The sequence below is a fragment of the Schistocerca nitens genome, chromosome 4 (genome assembly GCF_023898315.1).
Source record: "Schistocerca nitens isolate TAMUIC-IGC-003100 chromosome 4, iqSchNite1.1, whole genome shotgun sequence".
Lineage (NCBI taxonomy): Eukaryota > Metazoa > Arthropoda > Insecta > Orthoptera > Acrididae > Schistocerca > Schistocerca nitens.
The window spans coordinates 142,911,036-142,929,647 of NC_064617.1; the positions used below are offsets into that span (position 1 = coordinate 142,911,036).

Here is an 18,612-nt window from a genome sequence, read left to right on the forward strand (position 1 = left end):
CGTACAGAATGGCGCACCCACAGACTGCGTTGTCTTCTATATCTTTCACATCACTTGCAGCGCCATCTGTTGTTGAAAATTGTAACTACTGTAATTTCGAAAGTTTGTCCGCCTGAAAATGTACTGTTGTCCCAAGCATATTGCAACAAACGGTGTATTTCTATCGCTGCTCGTTTAGTTTTTATTGCCGTTTTAAATATACCGGTCATTTTTGAAACACCCTGTATAAGCTAATCACAATTGCACGCCGTTGTCTCAAAACAAACGAAGCACGGTGAAGCCACCTGAGGGACATCTGATCGCCGATGACCATGACAAATAAATCTCTGACACTCCACAGTACGCACATGCTATGCCACAGTGCCACTCACACGGTCCCTGATGGCGTTGCATTCTTTTCCCAGCAGTCTACAGTTCACTGAGTATGCGATCAGAACTGCGGACGCAGGTCCACAGCAATCGGCGCATGTGGGACTAACGAAGAGCCTCTCCGGGAATGTCACTACCTCCTTCACTCGTTTCAAAGCTTCACACCTTCCACAAAATACAGGAATCTTGAAGTATCCTATCTGGAATTTTTTTCCCAATATTTATTAACAATTATTTTCCTCCCGTAACTGTCACTCGTGGACTTTTTTCTTATTTCTAGACAATGAAATTGTGGTAATCCTTGTTGACCCACAGAGGACGTTGAGCAAGATATCGTATCGGATTTGCTGTCCATAGGTATCACCTCAGTGAAGAAGTAAAAATCAGTGAATCAGCGCACAGTACTCTGAGAAATCGTCCGTCTCCGTAGCTGACTGGTCGAAGTGGCTGACTGCCGGTACAACAAGTGATTTTTCCTTGGTGGCGGGCTGTACTCAGCCTCTTGAGGCCAACTGAGCTACTCGACCGATTAGCAGTGTTTCCAAGGTCAAGACACACGACAACGACTGGGAGAGCCGTGTGCTGATTACGTCTCCCACCGTACTGCATCCGACGATTCCATTAGCTGAGGATGCCATGGAGGTCGGTGGACCAGAACGCTGAGCTTTACTTACCTTTTTTTTTGTCATCAGTCTATTGACTGCTTTGATGCGGCCCGCCACGAATTCTTTTCCTGTGCTAACCTCTTCATCTCAGAGTAGCACTTGCAACTTACGTCCTCAATTATTTGCTTGACGTATTCCAATCTCTGTCTTCCTCTACAGTTTTTGCCCTCTACAGCTCCCTCTAGTACCATGGAAGTCATTCCCTCATGTCTTAGCAGATGTCCTATCATCCTGTCCCTTCTCCTTATCAGTGTTTTCCACATATTCCTTTCCTCTCCGATCCTGCGTAGAACCTCCTCATTCTTTACCTTATCAGTCCACCTAATTTTCAAAATTCGTCTATAGCACCACATATCAAATTCTTCGATTCTCTTCTGTTCCGGTTTTCCCACAGTCCATGTTTCACTACCATACAATGCTGTACTCCTGACGTACATCCTCAGAAATTTCTTCCTCAAATTAAGGCTGGTATTTGATATTAGCAGACTTCTCTTGGCCAGAAATGCCTTTTTTGCCATAGCGAGGCTGCTTTTGATGTCCTCCTTGCTCCGTCCGTCATTGGTTATTTTATTGCCTAGGTAGCAGAATTCCTTAACTTCATTGACTTCGTGACCATCAATCCTGATGTTAAATTTCTCGCTGTTCTCATTTCTACTACTTCTCATTACCTTCGTCTTTCTCCGATTTACTCTCAAACCATACTGTGTACTCATTAGACTGTTCATTCCGTTCAGCAGATCATTTAATTCTTCTTCACTTTCACTCAGGATAGCAATGTTATCAGCGAATCGTATCATTGATATCCTTTCACCTTGTATTTTAATTCCACTCCTGAACCTTTCTTTTTTGTCCATCATTGCTTCCTCGATGTACAGATTGAAGAGTAGGGGTGAAAGGCTACAGCCTTGTCTTACACCCTTCTTAATACGAGCACTTCGTTCTTGATCGTCCACTCTTATTATTCCCTCTTGGTTGTTGTACATATTGTATATGACCCGTCTCTCCCTGTAGCTTACCCCTACTTTTTTCAGAATCTCGAACACCTTGCACCATTTTATATCGTCGAACGCTTTTTCCAGGTCGACAAATCCTATGAAAGTGTCTTGATTTTTCTTTAGCCTTGCTTCCATTATTAGCCGTAACGTCAGAAATGCCTCTCTCGTCCCTTTACTTTTCCTAAAGCCAAGCCGGCCGAAGTGGCCGCGCGGTTCTGGCGCTGCAGTCTGGAACCGCGAGACCGCTACGGTCGCAGGTTCGAATCCTGCCTCGGGCATGGATGTGTGTGATGTCCTTAGGTTAGTTAGGTTTAACTAGTTCTAAGTTCTAGGGGACTAATGACCTCAGCAGTTGAGTCCCATAGTGCTCAGAGCCATTTGAACCATTTGAACCTAAAGCCAAACTGATCGTCACCTAGCGCATTCTCAGTTCTCTTTTCCATTCTTCTGTATATTATTCTCGTAAGCAGCTTCGATGCATGAGCTGTTAAGCTGATTGTGCGATAATTCTCGCACTTGTCAGCTCTTGCCGTCTTCGGAATTGTGTGGATGATACTTTTCCGAAAGTCAGATGGTATGTCGCCAGACTCATATATTCTACACACCAACGTGAATAGTCGTTTTGTTGCCACTTCCCCCAATGATTTTAGAAATTCTGATGGAATGTTATCTATCCCTTCTGCCTTATTTGACCGTAAGTCCTCCAAAGCTCTTTTAAATTCCGATTGTAATACTGTATCCCCTATCTCTTCTAAATCGACTCCTGTTTCTTCTTCTATCACATCAGATAAATCTTCACCCTCATAGAGGCTTTCAATGTATTCTTTCCACCTATCTGCTCTCTCCTCTGCATTTAACAGTGGAATTCCCGTTGCACTCTTAATTTTACCACCGTTGCTTTTAATGTCACCAAAGATTGTTTTGACTTTCCTGTATGCTGAGTCTGTCCTTCCGACAATCATATCTTTTTCGATGTCTTCACATTTTTCCTGCAGCCATTTCGTCTTAGCTTCCCTGCACTTCCTATTTATTTCATTCCTCAGCGACTTGTATTTCTGTATTCCTGATTTTCCCGGAACATGTTTGTACTTCCTCCTTTCATCAATCAACTGAAGTATTTCTTCTGTTACCCATGGTTTCTTCGCAGCTACCTTCTTTGAACCTATGTTTTCCTTCCCAACTTCTGTGATGGCCCTTTTTAGAGATGTCCATTCCTCTTCAACTGTACTGCCTACTGCGCTATTCCTTATTGCTGTATCTATAGCTTTAGAGACCTTCAAACGTATCTCGTCATTCCTTAGTACTTCCGTATCCCACTTCTTTGCGTATTGATTCTTCCTGACTAATGTCTTGAACTTCAGCCTACTCTTCATCACTACTATATTGTGATCTGAGTCTATATCTGCTCCTGGGTACGCCTTACAATCCAGTATCTGATTTCGGAATCTCTGTCTGGCCATGATGTAATCTAATTGAAATCTTCCCGTATCTCCAGGCCTTTTCCAAGTATACCTCCTCCTCTTGTGATTCTTGAACAGGGTATTCGCTATTACTAGCTGAAACTTGTTACAGAAAATTAGTCTCTCTCCTCCTTCATTCCTTGTTCCAAGCCCATATTCTCCTGTAACCTTTTCTTCTACTCCTTCCCCTACAACTGCATTCCATACTTTACTAACTCCAAGAAATCTATAGCAAGTGACTGTTTAACAGAAATGCCGTACAAAGATACCCTGTACTGAACAAAGCCAAGCTGGAGCCCGCAGTCGCAGGGCGTCTGACTCGGCTGCGTCCACTGACTGCTTCATGGCTGTGGCTGGACATCCATTGTGGCAGGTGCCACGGTGCCCTCAGTCTGCGGGAACTAAATTATCGATGCATAAGAGAAATGGGAGGAAACTAAACAAGACAGCAGTTAGATGTACGTCAAGGATTTATCAGCACTAGTGCCCCAAGAGGAGCCAGATCACAGGGTACTCACTCTCTGCGATGGACGGCCGCCCGCTCGACGAGAAGCTGAGCCGCGGGTCGGGCTGCACGTAGGAGCTCTCCGAGTCCCTGCAACACAACAGCACAGTGCGAGTCCGGATGGCAGCGGCTGCCGACTCTACAACTCACAGACATGCCCGAAAGGACACACACCACACATTCATATAACTGATACGCCTAGCTGGAGAATGGATCCATCTTCGTCAGTGCGGATGCTCAAATACGTCTCCTGTGGGAATCTCAGAGTAGCGGACATGGAGTCAATGGACAGGGACTGTGGAGGTAGTCCGCGCAGATGGTACAACGCTGTGTCCCGGATGGCACATTGGTTAACGCACTTGCCTCGTAAGCAATAGATCCCGGGTTCAAATCCCGGTCCGGTACACATATTCGCACGTCGGCACTGATTCCGTGTAATGTCCCACTGCAGCTGATAGCAATTATCTCCTTAAATTTACATAGAATATATTTTCCCTTTAAAATTATCATGCGGTGGTAAAATTTGGTATGTATTTAGTTAACATATGCATTGCTACTCTAACAGTTTAAGTGTTTGCTATTTCCAAAGTGGACGTTTTATTTGTCACCAACTACGTTTACTGACTGTGATAGTTTTGTCAATTCTTGAAATTGTAAAAGTGATGGAAAAGATGAAACTGGAAAAGAGGTTAAGCACTTCTTTCTTAATATATGTACTGAATGTCTGGTTGTTTCTTAAATCCCAAAGTGCATTTAAATGCGAAGAATTAAACACAATGTTATAGTACTTACAAAAACTCAATACAGTTGTTGTTCGTAAGAAACAGAATATACGCTTTAGCTTTCAGTAAGTGGTAAACTGTTTTATAGGCAAAATTAGATAACCATGCCTAGAAACGGTAGTGCCTTTGTGTCCTATTGGAGTCATAATCAGAGTGACACATTTTGTTATTCCATGTATCGTTTATGTTTGCAAGGGTATATAAACATTCGTTCTGTAGGTAAAGCAACTAGGAATTGAAGCGTGTAAATTACATACAGTAAATCAAGTGGCCCTCTGTAGAGTACGTTTTGCAAAGAGAATTTTGGGAGACTATTCGCTTTCACTGCATATGTGTAAAAAATCTGTTTACTGCAAAGTTCTTGGAAGAATTTGCTGTTTTACTAGAGACACAAAGCATAAATAAGAAAAGCTCAAGGAGAATTTCTTTGGATTTGTGATCTACTTGTTTCATGACATAACTGTAGAATCCCTCAGAATCAAACAGAGAAACAGGCTTCAACATTGATCTCTATGAATGAAATTACACAAGCTGTAAATAAATCACGTTCTGAATTTGGTTTATTACATTAAAGAAACCTCGCTGAAGAACAAGAGATTACATTTGGAAAGGTCTCAACACTCGTTACTGTCCTTACAAAAAGGTTTCAGATGACTCTCAATCCGAAGTCTTAAGCATCTGATACCTCTGATGAGTTTGTAAGATTAATTAAAGAATTTGATAAGAGTTGCGAAACGTGAATCTAAAACGGCAATCAACCAATACCAGTGCACAAAAAAAATAGAATAAATCTCACTTCTTCTTGTTACTTGCACGATCCGGAATGCTCAGACACCTGGGAAAAAGAACGAGGAGAAGTTGTAAACTCAATGACTTTCTCCATGAGATTCACAAGAAAACAAGGTAAGCGTTTAGTTCATGCTACTGTCACCAGAGTAATTCGGTTTATGAAAATGAACGTCGTCATGGAACATGCCGAGAAGAAAATTACTTTGTTTCTGTAAAACAACCTGCAGAATTTTATTGTGTCACAATCCAAAACAGGTTAGTTCTATGAAAATCAAAAGAATATTTTTTACAATTTGGGAGGTGCTTCGCGAAGTGAAGATTGTATTTTTAAAATTTGCAAAAGAGTCTCCAGAACATTGTAGTCTGGCACCAGCCCAATGATACACAAAACACCTTGCTGCCAAAAAAATTCTGTAAATGTCAGATAATCATTAAGTTCTCACATCAGAAGACACGTTTATTTGTGATGGGGATAATATTCCGTGTATAACCATCTGTTTATCAGTCAGGCTCGGGCATTAGAAACATAAGTAGAAGTAAAAGAACGTTTCAATAACAATACAAAATATTTGCACACGAAGGTAAAAACTGCTGTTTCATTCTGGTGGACTCTAAATCATTGCAAGTTTTCAAAATGTCTTCGTTAACATATTGTTTCTAAACAGTCTTCACACTTTTAGAAGAAGGTTTTATTTTATATGAAGATAACAAAGAGGCCAGTAGCAGCCGTTGTTGAAGGAAAATCCATGGAAATGATAACAAGACATTAATTGCCAATGAGCACTATTGCATACCAGTGGGGCAAGTTGAAAATTTGTGGCAGACCGTGATTCGAGCCCGGGTCTCCTGGTTACTAGGCAGATGCGTTGACCACTCGCCATTCTATCACAATGGTCAAAACAACTGCACAGGCTACTCTAGCACACCTCCAGTCAGAGCCAAATTCTCCTCCACATACCACTGATGCAGTAATCTCATAACTAACGGGATGTCACCCACGTCGGAGATTTGAGTCCTCCCTCGGGCGTGAGTGTGTGTGTTGTCTATAGTTTCAGCTGGTTTCAGTTAGATTAAGTAGTGTGTAGGCACAGGGACCGATGGCCTCAGCAGTTTAGTCCCATAAGATCTTACCACAAATTAAAAAAAAAATAACGGGTTGTCCCGGGACATCTCTGAAAGGACAGGCATCACATACAGGGTGAGTCAAAGAGAACTTAGCACTTTGGAATTATACAGAAATTTAGTGAGAAAACTTATAGAATCGGTAATCTGTCACCTTGCAGCAAAGAACCTCAAGTTCCATCAATACCTCATTGCACAAGCAGGAGCTCTAGCGTAGTACGCAGTTGAAACAGCTACTTTCATGGCTTCGAAGCGAGGTCAATGTGTATTTCAGTCACATGAAACGGCTCTGAAACAATTATTCATCGTAAATTTCGCACCAAATACGCTATAGAACCTCGAAGCAGGAAAATTTACTCTCGGCACACGATCTTTGTTGAGATGGGTTGTTCATTACGACATGATAAATCATCAGGTCGCCCCTTCGTTGATCATTACGTCGAACAGGTTAGGGAGAGCTTTTTCCGCGGCCAACAAAAGCCAACACGACGTGCGTCTCGCGAGACTGTCATTCCACAAAATACTGTTTGGCGAGTACTTCGTAGACGATTAGACTAGAACTCATACAGCCGGCCGGTGTGGCCGAGCGGTTGTAGGCGCTTCAGTCTGGAACCGCGCGACCGCTACGGTTGCATGTTCGAATCCTGCCTCGGGCATGGATGTATGTGATGTCCTTAGGTTAGTTAGGTTTAAGTAGTTCTAAGTTCTAGGGGACTGATGACCTCAGATGTTAAGTCCCATAGCGCTCAGAGACATTTGAACCATTTTTTGAAACCATACAGATTCACAATGAAACAGCACGTTAATGATGCAGGTAAGGTCGCTAATGGGGAATTCTGTGCGGAAATGTAGCATCGGACTTTCCTGGTCACAATAATCTTCAGTGATGAGTCAACATTTCAAGAAAAAATGGTTCAAATGGCTCTGAGCACTATGGGACTTAACATCTGTGGTCATCAGTTGCCTAGAACTTAGAACTACTTAAACCTAACTAACCTAAGGACATCACACACATCCATGACCGAGGCAGGATTCGAACCTGCGACCGAAGCAGTCAACATTTCATATCAGTGGCATGGTGAACGCCTTCAACTGCAGAATATGTGACAGCGAAAATCCACAATCAAAGTTAATGTGTTTTGTGCTCTTAGCAAACTGAAAGTGTATGCCCTTTTTTCTCCACTGAGAAAGATGTCACTGGTATCGTTTATCTGGATATGTTTGAAAACTTTTTAATTCCACTGCTCGATGAAGCGAGATGAGATGCTTTACTGCCATTAAGTCGGAGGCACTTCATTTCCTCGCAGAAGTTCGAGGTTTCATCGATAATCGCTTCCCAGGTCGGTGGACTCGCTTTACAGGCTTGACGCCACTGGTTTTCTTTCTCTGAGGTTTCATAAAAGAAACTGATTGCCGGTTAGATGTTCGCTGCATGACAAGTGGTAGTCATATCGAGCTTGACACTTGTATGTCAATAAATTTCTATATCATTCCAAAGTTGTAAAGTCCTTTTCGACTCAGCTTGTGTACAAGATGCTCACCAAGTTCGAATTCTTACGGGAATCGGTAAAATGCCAGGAAAAACAAGGATAATGGGCAAGGGTCACTACACCAGCAGTGTGTGGATACGTTGTGAATTTGGGTCCGACGGAAGGTGAGCTAGGTTAGTGGGTACAGTTGTGTCGACCACTGTGTCGGGATGGCAGAGTGGTCAGTGTATCTGTCAAGCAAACAGCAGACCGAATTTCAGATCCTGGTCGAGCACTAATTTTCTAGTTTCCCCATTTATGTAATTCAGTGCCTACTGACAGCTAATGAGGAGGTACTGAATAGAATTGGGGAGAAGAGGAGTTTTCGGCACAACTTGACAAGAAGAATGGACCGGTTGGTAGGACATGTTCTGAGGCATCAAGAGATCACAAATTTAGCATTGGAGGGCAGCGTGGAGGGTAAAAATCGTAGAGGGAGACCAAGAGATGAATAAGCAGATTCAGAAGGATGTAGGTTGCAGTAAGCACTGGAAGATGAAGAAGCTTGCACAGGATAGGGTAGCATGGAGAGCTGCATCAAACCAGTCTCAGGACTGAAGACCACAACAACAACAACAACAGGCATTTTAAATTCAACGACAAATAAGATAACTTAGGCGAGACCTGGACCACCGATCCATGAATGGCACTGAGTTATCAGTGTCCTAGCTACGATTCCGCTATCATCCGGTGGATATAAATGTCACATATGTATTAAATACTGTCTTAGAAAAACTTCAAAACCGATTTGTTTTCGTTAAATATGTGAAAAATATTAAGAACAACCTATTTCTCGGCACTTTTTAACCGTGACCCACACGCATGTATAACTACGGAACAGGAAGCAGCCTAAGCCATTTTCATATTGCGAATTAACAGCGCAACAATCAGAACGCAACAGTACAGTGAGTGTGACTGAACACGATCTTTGAAATAACAACTATGTAGCTAAGGATAGATTAAGAAAAACCCTGACAATTGTTAATACATTAGCATATTTAAAAGTTTCATTTAACGTAACTTGGTAATAATATATCTGATACGTAAATAGGACCCACTTTCAAGAGCGTAACGAGAGCAGTGTACGTCTGCTACGGCTTCCGACCGATCATCGCATATGTGTTTGTTTACATCAGGTTTAAACTTATCATGAATATAGTGGAGTGGATACCAAATGTGAGGAGAGAAACGATCACCTAATATTTGGATTGAGAAGATTCAGTCATAAAAGAAGAAGAAGAAAACTGCTGAAGACTTTAAGAAGTGAAGAAGAGCTGATGACTGCAATCGTTATCGGTGTGGCCGGCAGGTGTCTGTACTCACGAGGACAGCAACAGGTCGATGTAGCGCGGCTCGTGGCTGCCGGCAGTGCCGGCGGTGGGGGCGGCGGGGGGCACGGCGGCGGCTGCCGCGGAGGCGGCGAGGGCGGCCGCCGGAGCGGGGGCGGGCGCGGGTCGCGCGCGGGTGCTGGAGAAGGGCAGCGGCGCGCCCGTGCGGCGCTCGTACTCGACGCGCAGGCGGCGCAAGTAGTGCAGCAGGTCGCCGCACGGCACGAACTCCATCAGGATGCAGAGCGGCGGCCGCAACGTGCAGCAGCCCACCATCTCCACCACGTTGGGGTGCCGGCCGGCGTGCTTCAGCATCGCGATCTCCGCTTGGAACTCCTCCACCTCCTCCGCCGTCGCGCGCACTGAAACATCGTCGCAGGCGGGATGATTTACACATGCAGCTCCAATGCGGGCACCCTTAACCCACAGTCCCGCAAGGCTCGTTACTTGGCCCGTTCTGTTTCGCGGCCAACACAAATGATTTGCCAAAGACACTGGAGGGCTCTTCAAAATGGATGGATGGTTGGTTGTTTTGGGGAAGGACACCAGACATCGAGGTCATCGGTCTCATCGGATTAGGGAAGGATGGGGAAGGAAGTCGGCCGTGCCGTTTGAAAGGAACCATCCCGGCATTTGCCTGGAGCGATTTAGGGAAATCACAGAAAACCTAAATCAGGATGGCCGGACGCAGGATTGAACCGTCGTCCTCCCGAATGCGAGTCCAGTGTCTAATTACTGCGCCACCTCGCTCGGTCAAAATGGTTGTTTTGGCAGGTGACACAAGTACGCTCATAGAGGGCCCAACACTCATCCAGACGAAAGAAAACAAGGAAGATAAAGTAGCGGAATGTAGTGGGAGATTTTAACATCACTACTTACCCCATCTCTTCAAAAAGCAATGAGACAAATTATAAAATAGAAAAAAATTAATAAGAACACTAACAAGAAAATTTTTGTTTCAAGTGCCCTACTACTAAGGCACTAAGTTTTATTTGTGAAAATACAAGTACAGAAAACCTGCAGTAATGTTTTAATCCTTTGAGCTCTTCAGGCAAATCCCGCCGCGCGCCACCTTCCCTCTTTGGCTGCGGACGTCGTTAGCCCCTCAAGTGGTATTTCCCACGGGCGCTACAGACGGCATCCCCCGTCGCGGCCTTGCCAATACCTGAATCTTAATGACGGCTTTTGCCGTCAGCCGGTTCCACGACCTGTGGTCCTGTGGACGTCTATAGCCGCTCAGCGGTATTTTCGCCCGATTTCACAGTTGCCGTTCGACGTTCATGCTAGCTGGTTAGTGTGATCATCTGCATTTTGCTTTTGTGGTGTCGTTTAGCTTTCTACCTACTCATCAAGATTTTTAGAGTGCTGTCGCTTTTGAGTTCCACAAACAAATGGCACCACCTCGAGTTTGCACTGACGAAGAGAGACTGGAGATACTCACAAGGAGTGACAGTGACAGTTAGTGTGGCATCTTCAATGACTGTAGTGATGGTTCAGAAGTATCTCGTAGCAATACGTGTACATGTACTTCACATAACGGAGCTCACCAGTATAGTTCTTGAGAAAATGAAAGTGAAGACGAATCGATCCGTAAAAGACCATGCCTTAGTGACAAATTTGATTGGCAATAGCGTGATTTCAGGCCAGTACTGCATACTTTTGATGAGTCATCTTTAGGACATAATTGCGAACTAGCGCCTGATTCATGCGTTCTATCTTTTTTCATGCTATTTCAATCACAAAATCTGATGAAATTTATAGCACTTGAAACGAATCGATTTTACACTTTCACCATGGTAAATATGTCGGAATCAGTCCATACTCGACTGTCCAAGTGCAAAGATACTGGTTTTGAGGCGCTGTATTGCTTCATTCGTTTTTGGCTTCTCGTGACGCGTGGTTAAAAAGTTGAAAATAAGGAAATATTACTCCAGAGATGTACACTGCAATTTTGGGCGAAATTATTTCTCGTGACCGTCTTGTATTACTTTCGAGAATGTTGCATTTTAGTGGAAACTCTTCCAATCGTGGAGATGACAGTTTGATTAGAATTAGTAAAATAATAGATACGATTCGTAAGGCGTCCCGCAGTGCGTTTAATCCATACAAAAAGCTCTGTGTCGATGAAAGCCTATCATTGTTCAAAGGTCGCTTATCTTTTAAACAATTCATTCCTTCGAAACGAAGTAGATTTGGAATCAAGACATTCGTATTATACAACTATAAAACTGGATACGTCTTGGATTTCACTGCATACCCAGGCACAACAACAGAAATTCAAGTCCACAATTTGGGGAAATCCGGCGGTATAGTGGCAACATCAATGAAGCCACATTGTGAACGTGGACATACACTGTATGTCGACAATTGGTATACAAGTCAAGACACGTTCCTCTGGTTTCACAACGATAGAACAGCAGTGTGCGGTACTGTACGTAGCAACAAACGCGATTTGCCGAAGCTACAGAAGAAACTGAAGCGAGGAGAAGTTTAGTTTATGTCAACTGACACAATGCTTGCCATCAAGTGATGCGACAAGGGAGAAGTGTGGATGTTGACTACCTGTAACACTACAGAAATGCGTGACACGACGAGAACATAATGAAGCCGCAATGTGTTGTCCACTACAATGCAAGTATAGGTGCAGTGTGCTGACAAACACAGACTGGATGCTTCAAGTCCAAGACAATAATGAACAAAACAAAAAAAAGAACTTTTCGTATCGATCGTATCGGTTGGGAATAACGGAAATCGTGAAAATCCTGCAGAAAAAGCTGTTTCAGTATTTCCAGAATTTTCCAATTTTCTTTGCAACTTTTTCAAACTTTTCTTTCATACAAACCTTGCCGTAACAATTACGAACGCAACAACCAAAGAATTATCCAAATTTGTTACGCTATTTTTTGATTTTACTGAGACTAATGCGCAGCAATTCATTTTTATTCATAGAGATTTAACTTCATTAGGCTATGGTTAGATGCATGCGCTCGCCCGTTTCTGACGCACAAAATGTCTTTAGGAAATAAAGTTGACGTTTAATTAGGTGGTGTGAAGAGTTTACTATTTCATTCTCGAATTCTTATACAAAAGTTGTACATTATGGTATATTTCTACTGTATAATAACAATTGCGTCACGCATGAAAAGAATTCAGAAATATGGACTTTTTGGTTTTGAAGTTTCGATGGGGGTAATTTATTGGTTAATGAACCGAAAATTAGTCTTTCGCTCCGAAACTGTGTCTCGGCAAGCAGACCATTCCCTGTAAAGTTGTGTGCGGCGAATTATTGCGGTAGTACAGACGAACGTAAAAGTTTGATCGTTACGGATTCTCTAGCGTTTACATCGTAAGTTACGTCCAAAAACAGATAATTAAGTATCAGTACTTCAGATAAGACTCAGATGTATACAGAAAACCTATCATTGTTCGCAAGAACTACTTGCGAATGAAAGGAAGCCTTTGATGAGGAGTTAGCAGCATCGGCGGTCTCAGTGTTCATTTTATCTGCCGACCAATTCATCTGCATATTCAAAGCTATGAGGTAAGTATACAGATATACTGTATTTATTTGTAACGTCGGTAATCACACTCTGAATACCGCCTCTCTGGCGGTGGGCGCCCTGGCGAAGGGCTCAGGCATAGACAGCAGTCCATGGTTATCAGTGCAGGTAAATGGATCAGGTGACCTCAAGGGCAAGCTCGACGCGGCCAGCCGGATGAGCAGCTGCAGCAGCCGAAGGGTTAACGAGTAGTATTATAGTCAACAGTAAACATTTTTGATTTATTTAAAATTTTTTGTAAGTTAAAAGCCTGTTGTGTACATAGTTCCGCGTAGTCAGCACGTACACAACTTTCCCACTAGAGCGTGCCCCACTAAGCACAATAGCGCAGGCGTAGCGCTCGTCCATCTCCGCACTACGAGATGGCGCTGTCTTGGACCAAATTCTGCTTCCCCCGATCCGCGTATTAATATGTAACGCAGCCAATGAGATTGGTGCTAACGTAGAATCTTTTCTTCTCGCGGATCACACTCGCACAGTGATACCTGAACGCGCGGGGTATTATAACGAGTGTACAGACCTCCGATTAGTCAGTCTGTATTAGTCTGCATTTTTCTGCACCAGTCTGTACCAGTCTGCATTAGTCTGTACCAGTCTACAGTCAAGTTTCAGTCTGCGCCTAATAAGATTAACATATTCCTGTACATAGCCATGAAGCTAAATGAATAGACACTTTGTCAAGTATCAGAGATATGTGAGAATAAGATTAACGTACCAAGACCAAAGGAACTTAAGATTGTCAATTGTAAACAGCAACCAGAATCAAGTTACATAATGTCTGTGTTTTTTATTATTTTAATAAATGTGTGTGAAAATTAATCAAGTTCTGTTTAAAGTTGGTCACCATCAACCTGCTACTCTAAGTGTGCAAGTGGCATTTCTATCGTCTGACCTAACGGCAGAAGGTAAACACGCTACGATAAGACCAAGAGACATATTGCTGACACTCGCCTACTTCGTTAGAGCGACAAGTCAAATAATCTGATGGTGTGTGTACCGAAGGTCTTACAGTACGCACACCACAAAGCCAAATTGACTAAAAATTCTTCCAGCACGGACGTCCTTCGTGGTATGAGATGCACAGTTAACTGTGCACTTACCTGTGCTATTCAGGTCGGATTCCCAATATTGTCGCCGGCCGCTGGTGGCCGAGCGGTTCTGGCGCTACAGTCTGGAACCGCGCGACCGCTACGGTCGCAGGTTCGAATCCTGCCTCGGGCATGGATGTGTGTGTTGTCCTTAGGTTAGTTAGGTTTAAGTAGTTCTAAGTTCTAGGGGACTTATGACCTCAGCAGTTGAGTCCCATAGTGCTCAGAGCCATTTGAACCACCCAATATTGTCAAAAGTTCTTTCCGTTTTGTAGCTGAAAAATATGTCCGGTCTTTCAGATGAAATGCGCGATGGCGCACATCAGCCTTAGTATTTCCTCTTTTTAAGACAATGACACTTTCCATTTTTCTGTTTCAGAATAAGAATTATTAATAGGTAATTGGGACAGATGCCTTTCACATATTGATGGCAATGCATTTGTAGACCTTACAAGAATGCATTGACTACAATGTATCAGCTGTACCTTTAGAATAAAAGAAGTGGACTATAAGCATAAGCATAGCCGGCCGGAGTGGCAGAGCGGTTGTAGGCTCTTCAGTCTGGAACCGCGCGACCGCTACGGTCGCAGGTTCGAATCCTGCCTCGGGCATGGATGTGTGTGAAGTCCTTAGGTTAGTTAGGTTTAAGTAGTTCTAAGTTCTAGGGGACTGATGACCTCAGCAGTTAAATCCCATAGTGCTCAGAGCCCTTTGAACCATTTTACGCGGATAGGTTCATACTCTTAACTGTCACGACAATCTTGCGTAAATCTTGCAGAAAAAAGGCCTTCCTTACCTTTCGTCTAACAAGACCCATCAAGTAATGCGTGTATGAAACATTTTCTCCATGATTTGGCACTTGCAATAATTCGTAGTATACAAAACAAAGAAAGTAACCTCCGATTTGTCACAGTGCGGGTTGTGGGGGGAGTAGCGACGCCATCTGTGCGTTCACGCACTCAACAGGTCAGTCGGCATCAAGCCGTGGTCGAGTGAACGTCGTACCTGCGCTAGTTTAGTTTTTGTGGCAGTTTGAAATGTGTGCTGCAATAGAAAACCCCGCCAAATGTGAAGTGCGCGCTGTCATAAGGTTTTTTACAGCCAAAGGATATTCTGCAGCAGCTATTCATCGTGAGCTTTGTGCCGTGTACGGACCAAGAGTTATGAGTGAAGGAGTTGTCCGTGAATGGGTACGTTTATTTAAAAGTGGACGAGAAAACGTTCATGATGAAGAGAGGAGTGGTAGACCATCATTGGTGACTGACGAACTCGTTCAGACAGTTGATGCAAAAGTTCGTGAAAATCGACGTTTCTCAATGTCGGAGTTGTCTACTGGTTTTCCACAGATTTCTAAGACTCTCTTGTACGAGATAGCGACAGCAAGATTGGGTTACCGTAAGTTCTGTGCACGATGGGTGCCCAAAATTCTTACCGACCACCACAAAACTCAAAGAATGGCCTCTGCATTAGACTTTCTGTCACGTTATGAGGACGAAGGAGAACCATTGTTAAACAGAATCTTGACCGGTGACGAAACCTGGATTAAGTACGTGAACCCTGAGACAAAAGAACAATCAAAGATGTGGGCACATTCAAATTTGCCTACCAAACCAAGAAAAGCCTCGCAAGATTTTTCTGCCAGAAAACTGATGGCAACGGTGTTTTGGGATGCCAAAGGGGTGTTGTTGGTTGAATTCATGGAACGTGGTACGACCATTAATCAAGACGTGTACTGTGAAACAATAAAAAAGTTACGACGGGCTATACAGAACAAACGACGTGGTATGCTGACTTCCGGTATCGTTTTTTTTGCACGATAACGAACGTCCTCACTCTGCTCGCAGAACAACGGCCCTTCTTGAGTCCTTCAAGTGGGACGTTATCAACCATCCACCTTACAGCCCAGACCTGGCGCCAAGTGATTATCACCTCTTCATGCATTTGAAGAAATGGCTCGGGTCACAGCGGTTTGATGACGACGAAGAGCTCAAAGATGCGGTCACAGGCTGGCTCCAGGCACAAGCGGGTGATTTTTATGCAGAAGGAATTTCAAAGCTTGTGAAGAGATACGATAAGTGCCTCAATCGCTATGGAGACTATGTAGAAAAATAGTGCAAAGATGTAGTTGTAAGATGTATATATTAAAATATTTTTATTTAACTTGGTGTATTTTTTTAAATCAACCGGAGGTTACTTTCTGAACGGCTCTCGTAAATCAGAAACGATGTAGGAAACACCTAATGTGGGAAATTAATTTCTTTTATGAAGTTCACCATGGCTGTGGACACTGTGCCATTAAATTAGTGTTGATTATGTTTATTGCTTATAAAATATTTTTGCTTGAGCACGGTATTTGCAGTTAATAACAAATAGAAGGATAGACTGATTTATCTGCTGAAATGTAAATGAAATAATTTACAACTGCTTTTAGTTTCACCGGTTATTATATCTGAAACTTACCGGCAGTTTAGAACTGTGTGGTGGAGGAGCCCAGGGCGTTGCGTCCCAAAAGTACTGCTGTTAACGATTAAGCTCTCGATGTAAAAAATTTTTACTTATCAGTACCTCTGTGGTCGTCTCCCAACTTTACAGAGGCTTCACTATAAACCGTTCAGTTCTGTTATTCCTTTAAAGTAGCGGATAGCACAGAAATGGCTTAGGACGTTGTTGAGATTCTTTCCAGAATAAATTTCTCATTTGTCAGCAGAGGTTCTGGCTTTGATTTCTGGCCCAGCACACAGTTTTAATCTGCCACGGAATTCCAAAATAACACTGTTTGTGATGAACAGTGAATGATTCATTCAGGGAAAAGTGTTTGGACCACTGCTAGAATGACTGCCGTTATTCTTTCACAAGATTTGTTCTGATATTATTACTATACTTTAGACTCACACTAAAATTTAAAAAAAAACTGGAAACAGTTTGTAATAATTATAATAATAATATGTAATATTGAGGAGAGGCTGCGACTCAGAAAGAAATTACAGGACTCAAAGATATCCATGAGAAACCCGTGAAGTTGACTGTCATAGCATTTCATAAGTGAAAGAAGATGAAGGATATTGCTATGTGTTCATGAAAATCTCGAGAAAACTTTTAATTACCACATCGACACAAAAGTAATATCGGATTTCCGCAGATTGTTGAGAGAGTGCGTCAGTGTCTTCCAATGTGTATCGTGCGAGTATAATCGTGCGAGTATAATACAGGGTGATCCAAAAAGAATACCACAACTTTAGGAATTTAAAACTCTGCAACGACAAAAGGCAGAGCTAACCACTATCTGTCGGCGAATTAAGGGAGCTATAAAGTTTCATTTATTTGTACATTTGTTCGCTTGAGGCGCTGTTGACTAGGCGTCAGTTGATGCTAAGATGGCGACCGCTCAACAGAAAGCTTTTTGTGTTATTGAGTACGGCAGAAGTGAATCGACGACAGTTGTTCAGCGTGCATTTCGAACGAAGTATGGTGTTAAACCTCCTGATAGGTGGTGTATTAAACGTTGGTACAAACAGTTTACAGAGGATGGGTGTTTGTGCAAAGCGAAAAGTTCTGGACGGCCGAGAACGAGTGATGAAAATGTAGCACGCATCCAGCAAGCATTTGTTCGCAGCCCAGGAAAATACTACCTGTTCCCTCAGCTCGAACAAGAAGCACAACAATTCATATTTCAGCAGGATGGAGCGCCACCACATTGGCACTTATCTGTCCGTAACTACCTGAACGTCAACTACCCGAGGCGATGGATCGGCCGCCAGGCAGCCCGTGACAGAGCACTTCATCACTGGCCTCCAAGAAGCCCTGATCTTACCCCCTGCGATTTTTTCTTATGGGGGTATGTTAAGGATATGGTGTTTCGGCCACCTCTCCCAGCCACCATTGATGATTTGAAACGAGAAATAACAGCAGCTATCCAAACTGTTACGCCTGATATGCTACAGAGAGTGTGGAACGAGTTGGAGTATCGGGTTGATATTGCTCGTGTGTCTGGAGGGGGCCATATTGAACATCTCTGAACTTGTTTGTGAGTGAAAAAAACCTTTTTAAATACTCTTTGTAATGATGTATAACAGAAGGTTTTATTATGTTTCTTTCATTAAATACACATTTTTAAAGTTGTGGTATTCTTTTTGAATCACCCTGTACAATGATCATCGTTAATCTCAGAGTAAAGCAACAGAACAGTTACTATGTGCAGTGAGTTGCCCAGATCAGACTAGGATACCAGTGCAAGAGACAATGACTGCCACTGCCTGTCACTGTGCATGCCAATGACTAACCTAGACCAATCGCCTTGCTGCAGTGGTAACACCGTTTCCCGTCAGATCACCGAAGTGCTGTCGGTCGGGGATCAGTGACCATCCGGTCTGCTGATTTCTGTTGACAATAGGGGTCCAATCAGCCCTTGTGAGGAGCTACT

General features: G+C 43.2%; 1 protein-coding gene across 1 annotated transcript in view; it reads right to left on the reverse strand.

Annotated features, from left to right (window-relative positions):
- LOC126252171 (uncharacterized) overlaps positions 1 to 18,612 on the reverse strand; it is a 306,249-nt gene that overhangs the window by 85,068 nt on the left and 202,569 nt on the right. The window contains exons 11-14 of the mRNA XM_049953039.1: positions 9,662 to 9,906; positions 8,150 to 8,169; positions 5,950 to 5,958; positions 4,008 to 4,084 (exon numbers count right to left, since the gene is read on the reverse strand). Of these exons, the coding sequence (XP_049808996.1) occupies positions 4,008 to 4,084; positions 5,950 to 5,958; positions 8,150 to 8,169; positions 9,662 to 9,906 (351 nt within the window). The remainder of the gene's footprint in view (positions 1 to 4,007; positions 4,085 to 5,949; positions 5,959 to 8,149; positions 8,170 to 9,661; positions 9,907 to 18,612) is intronic.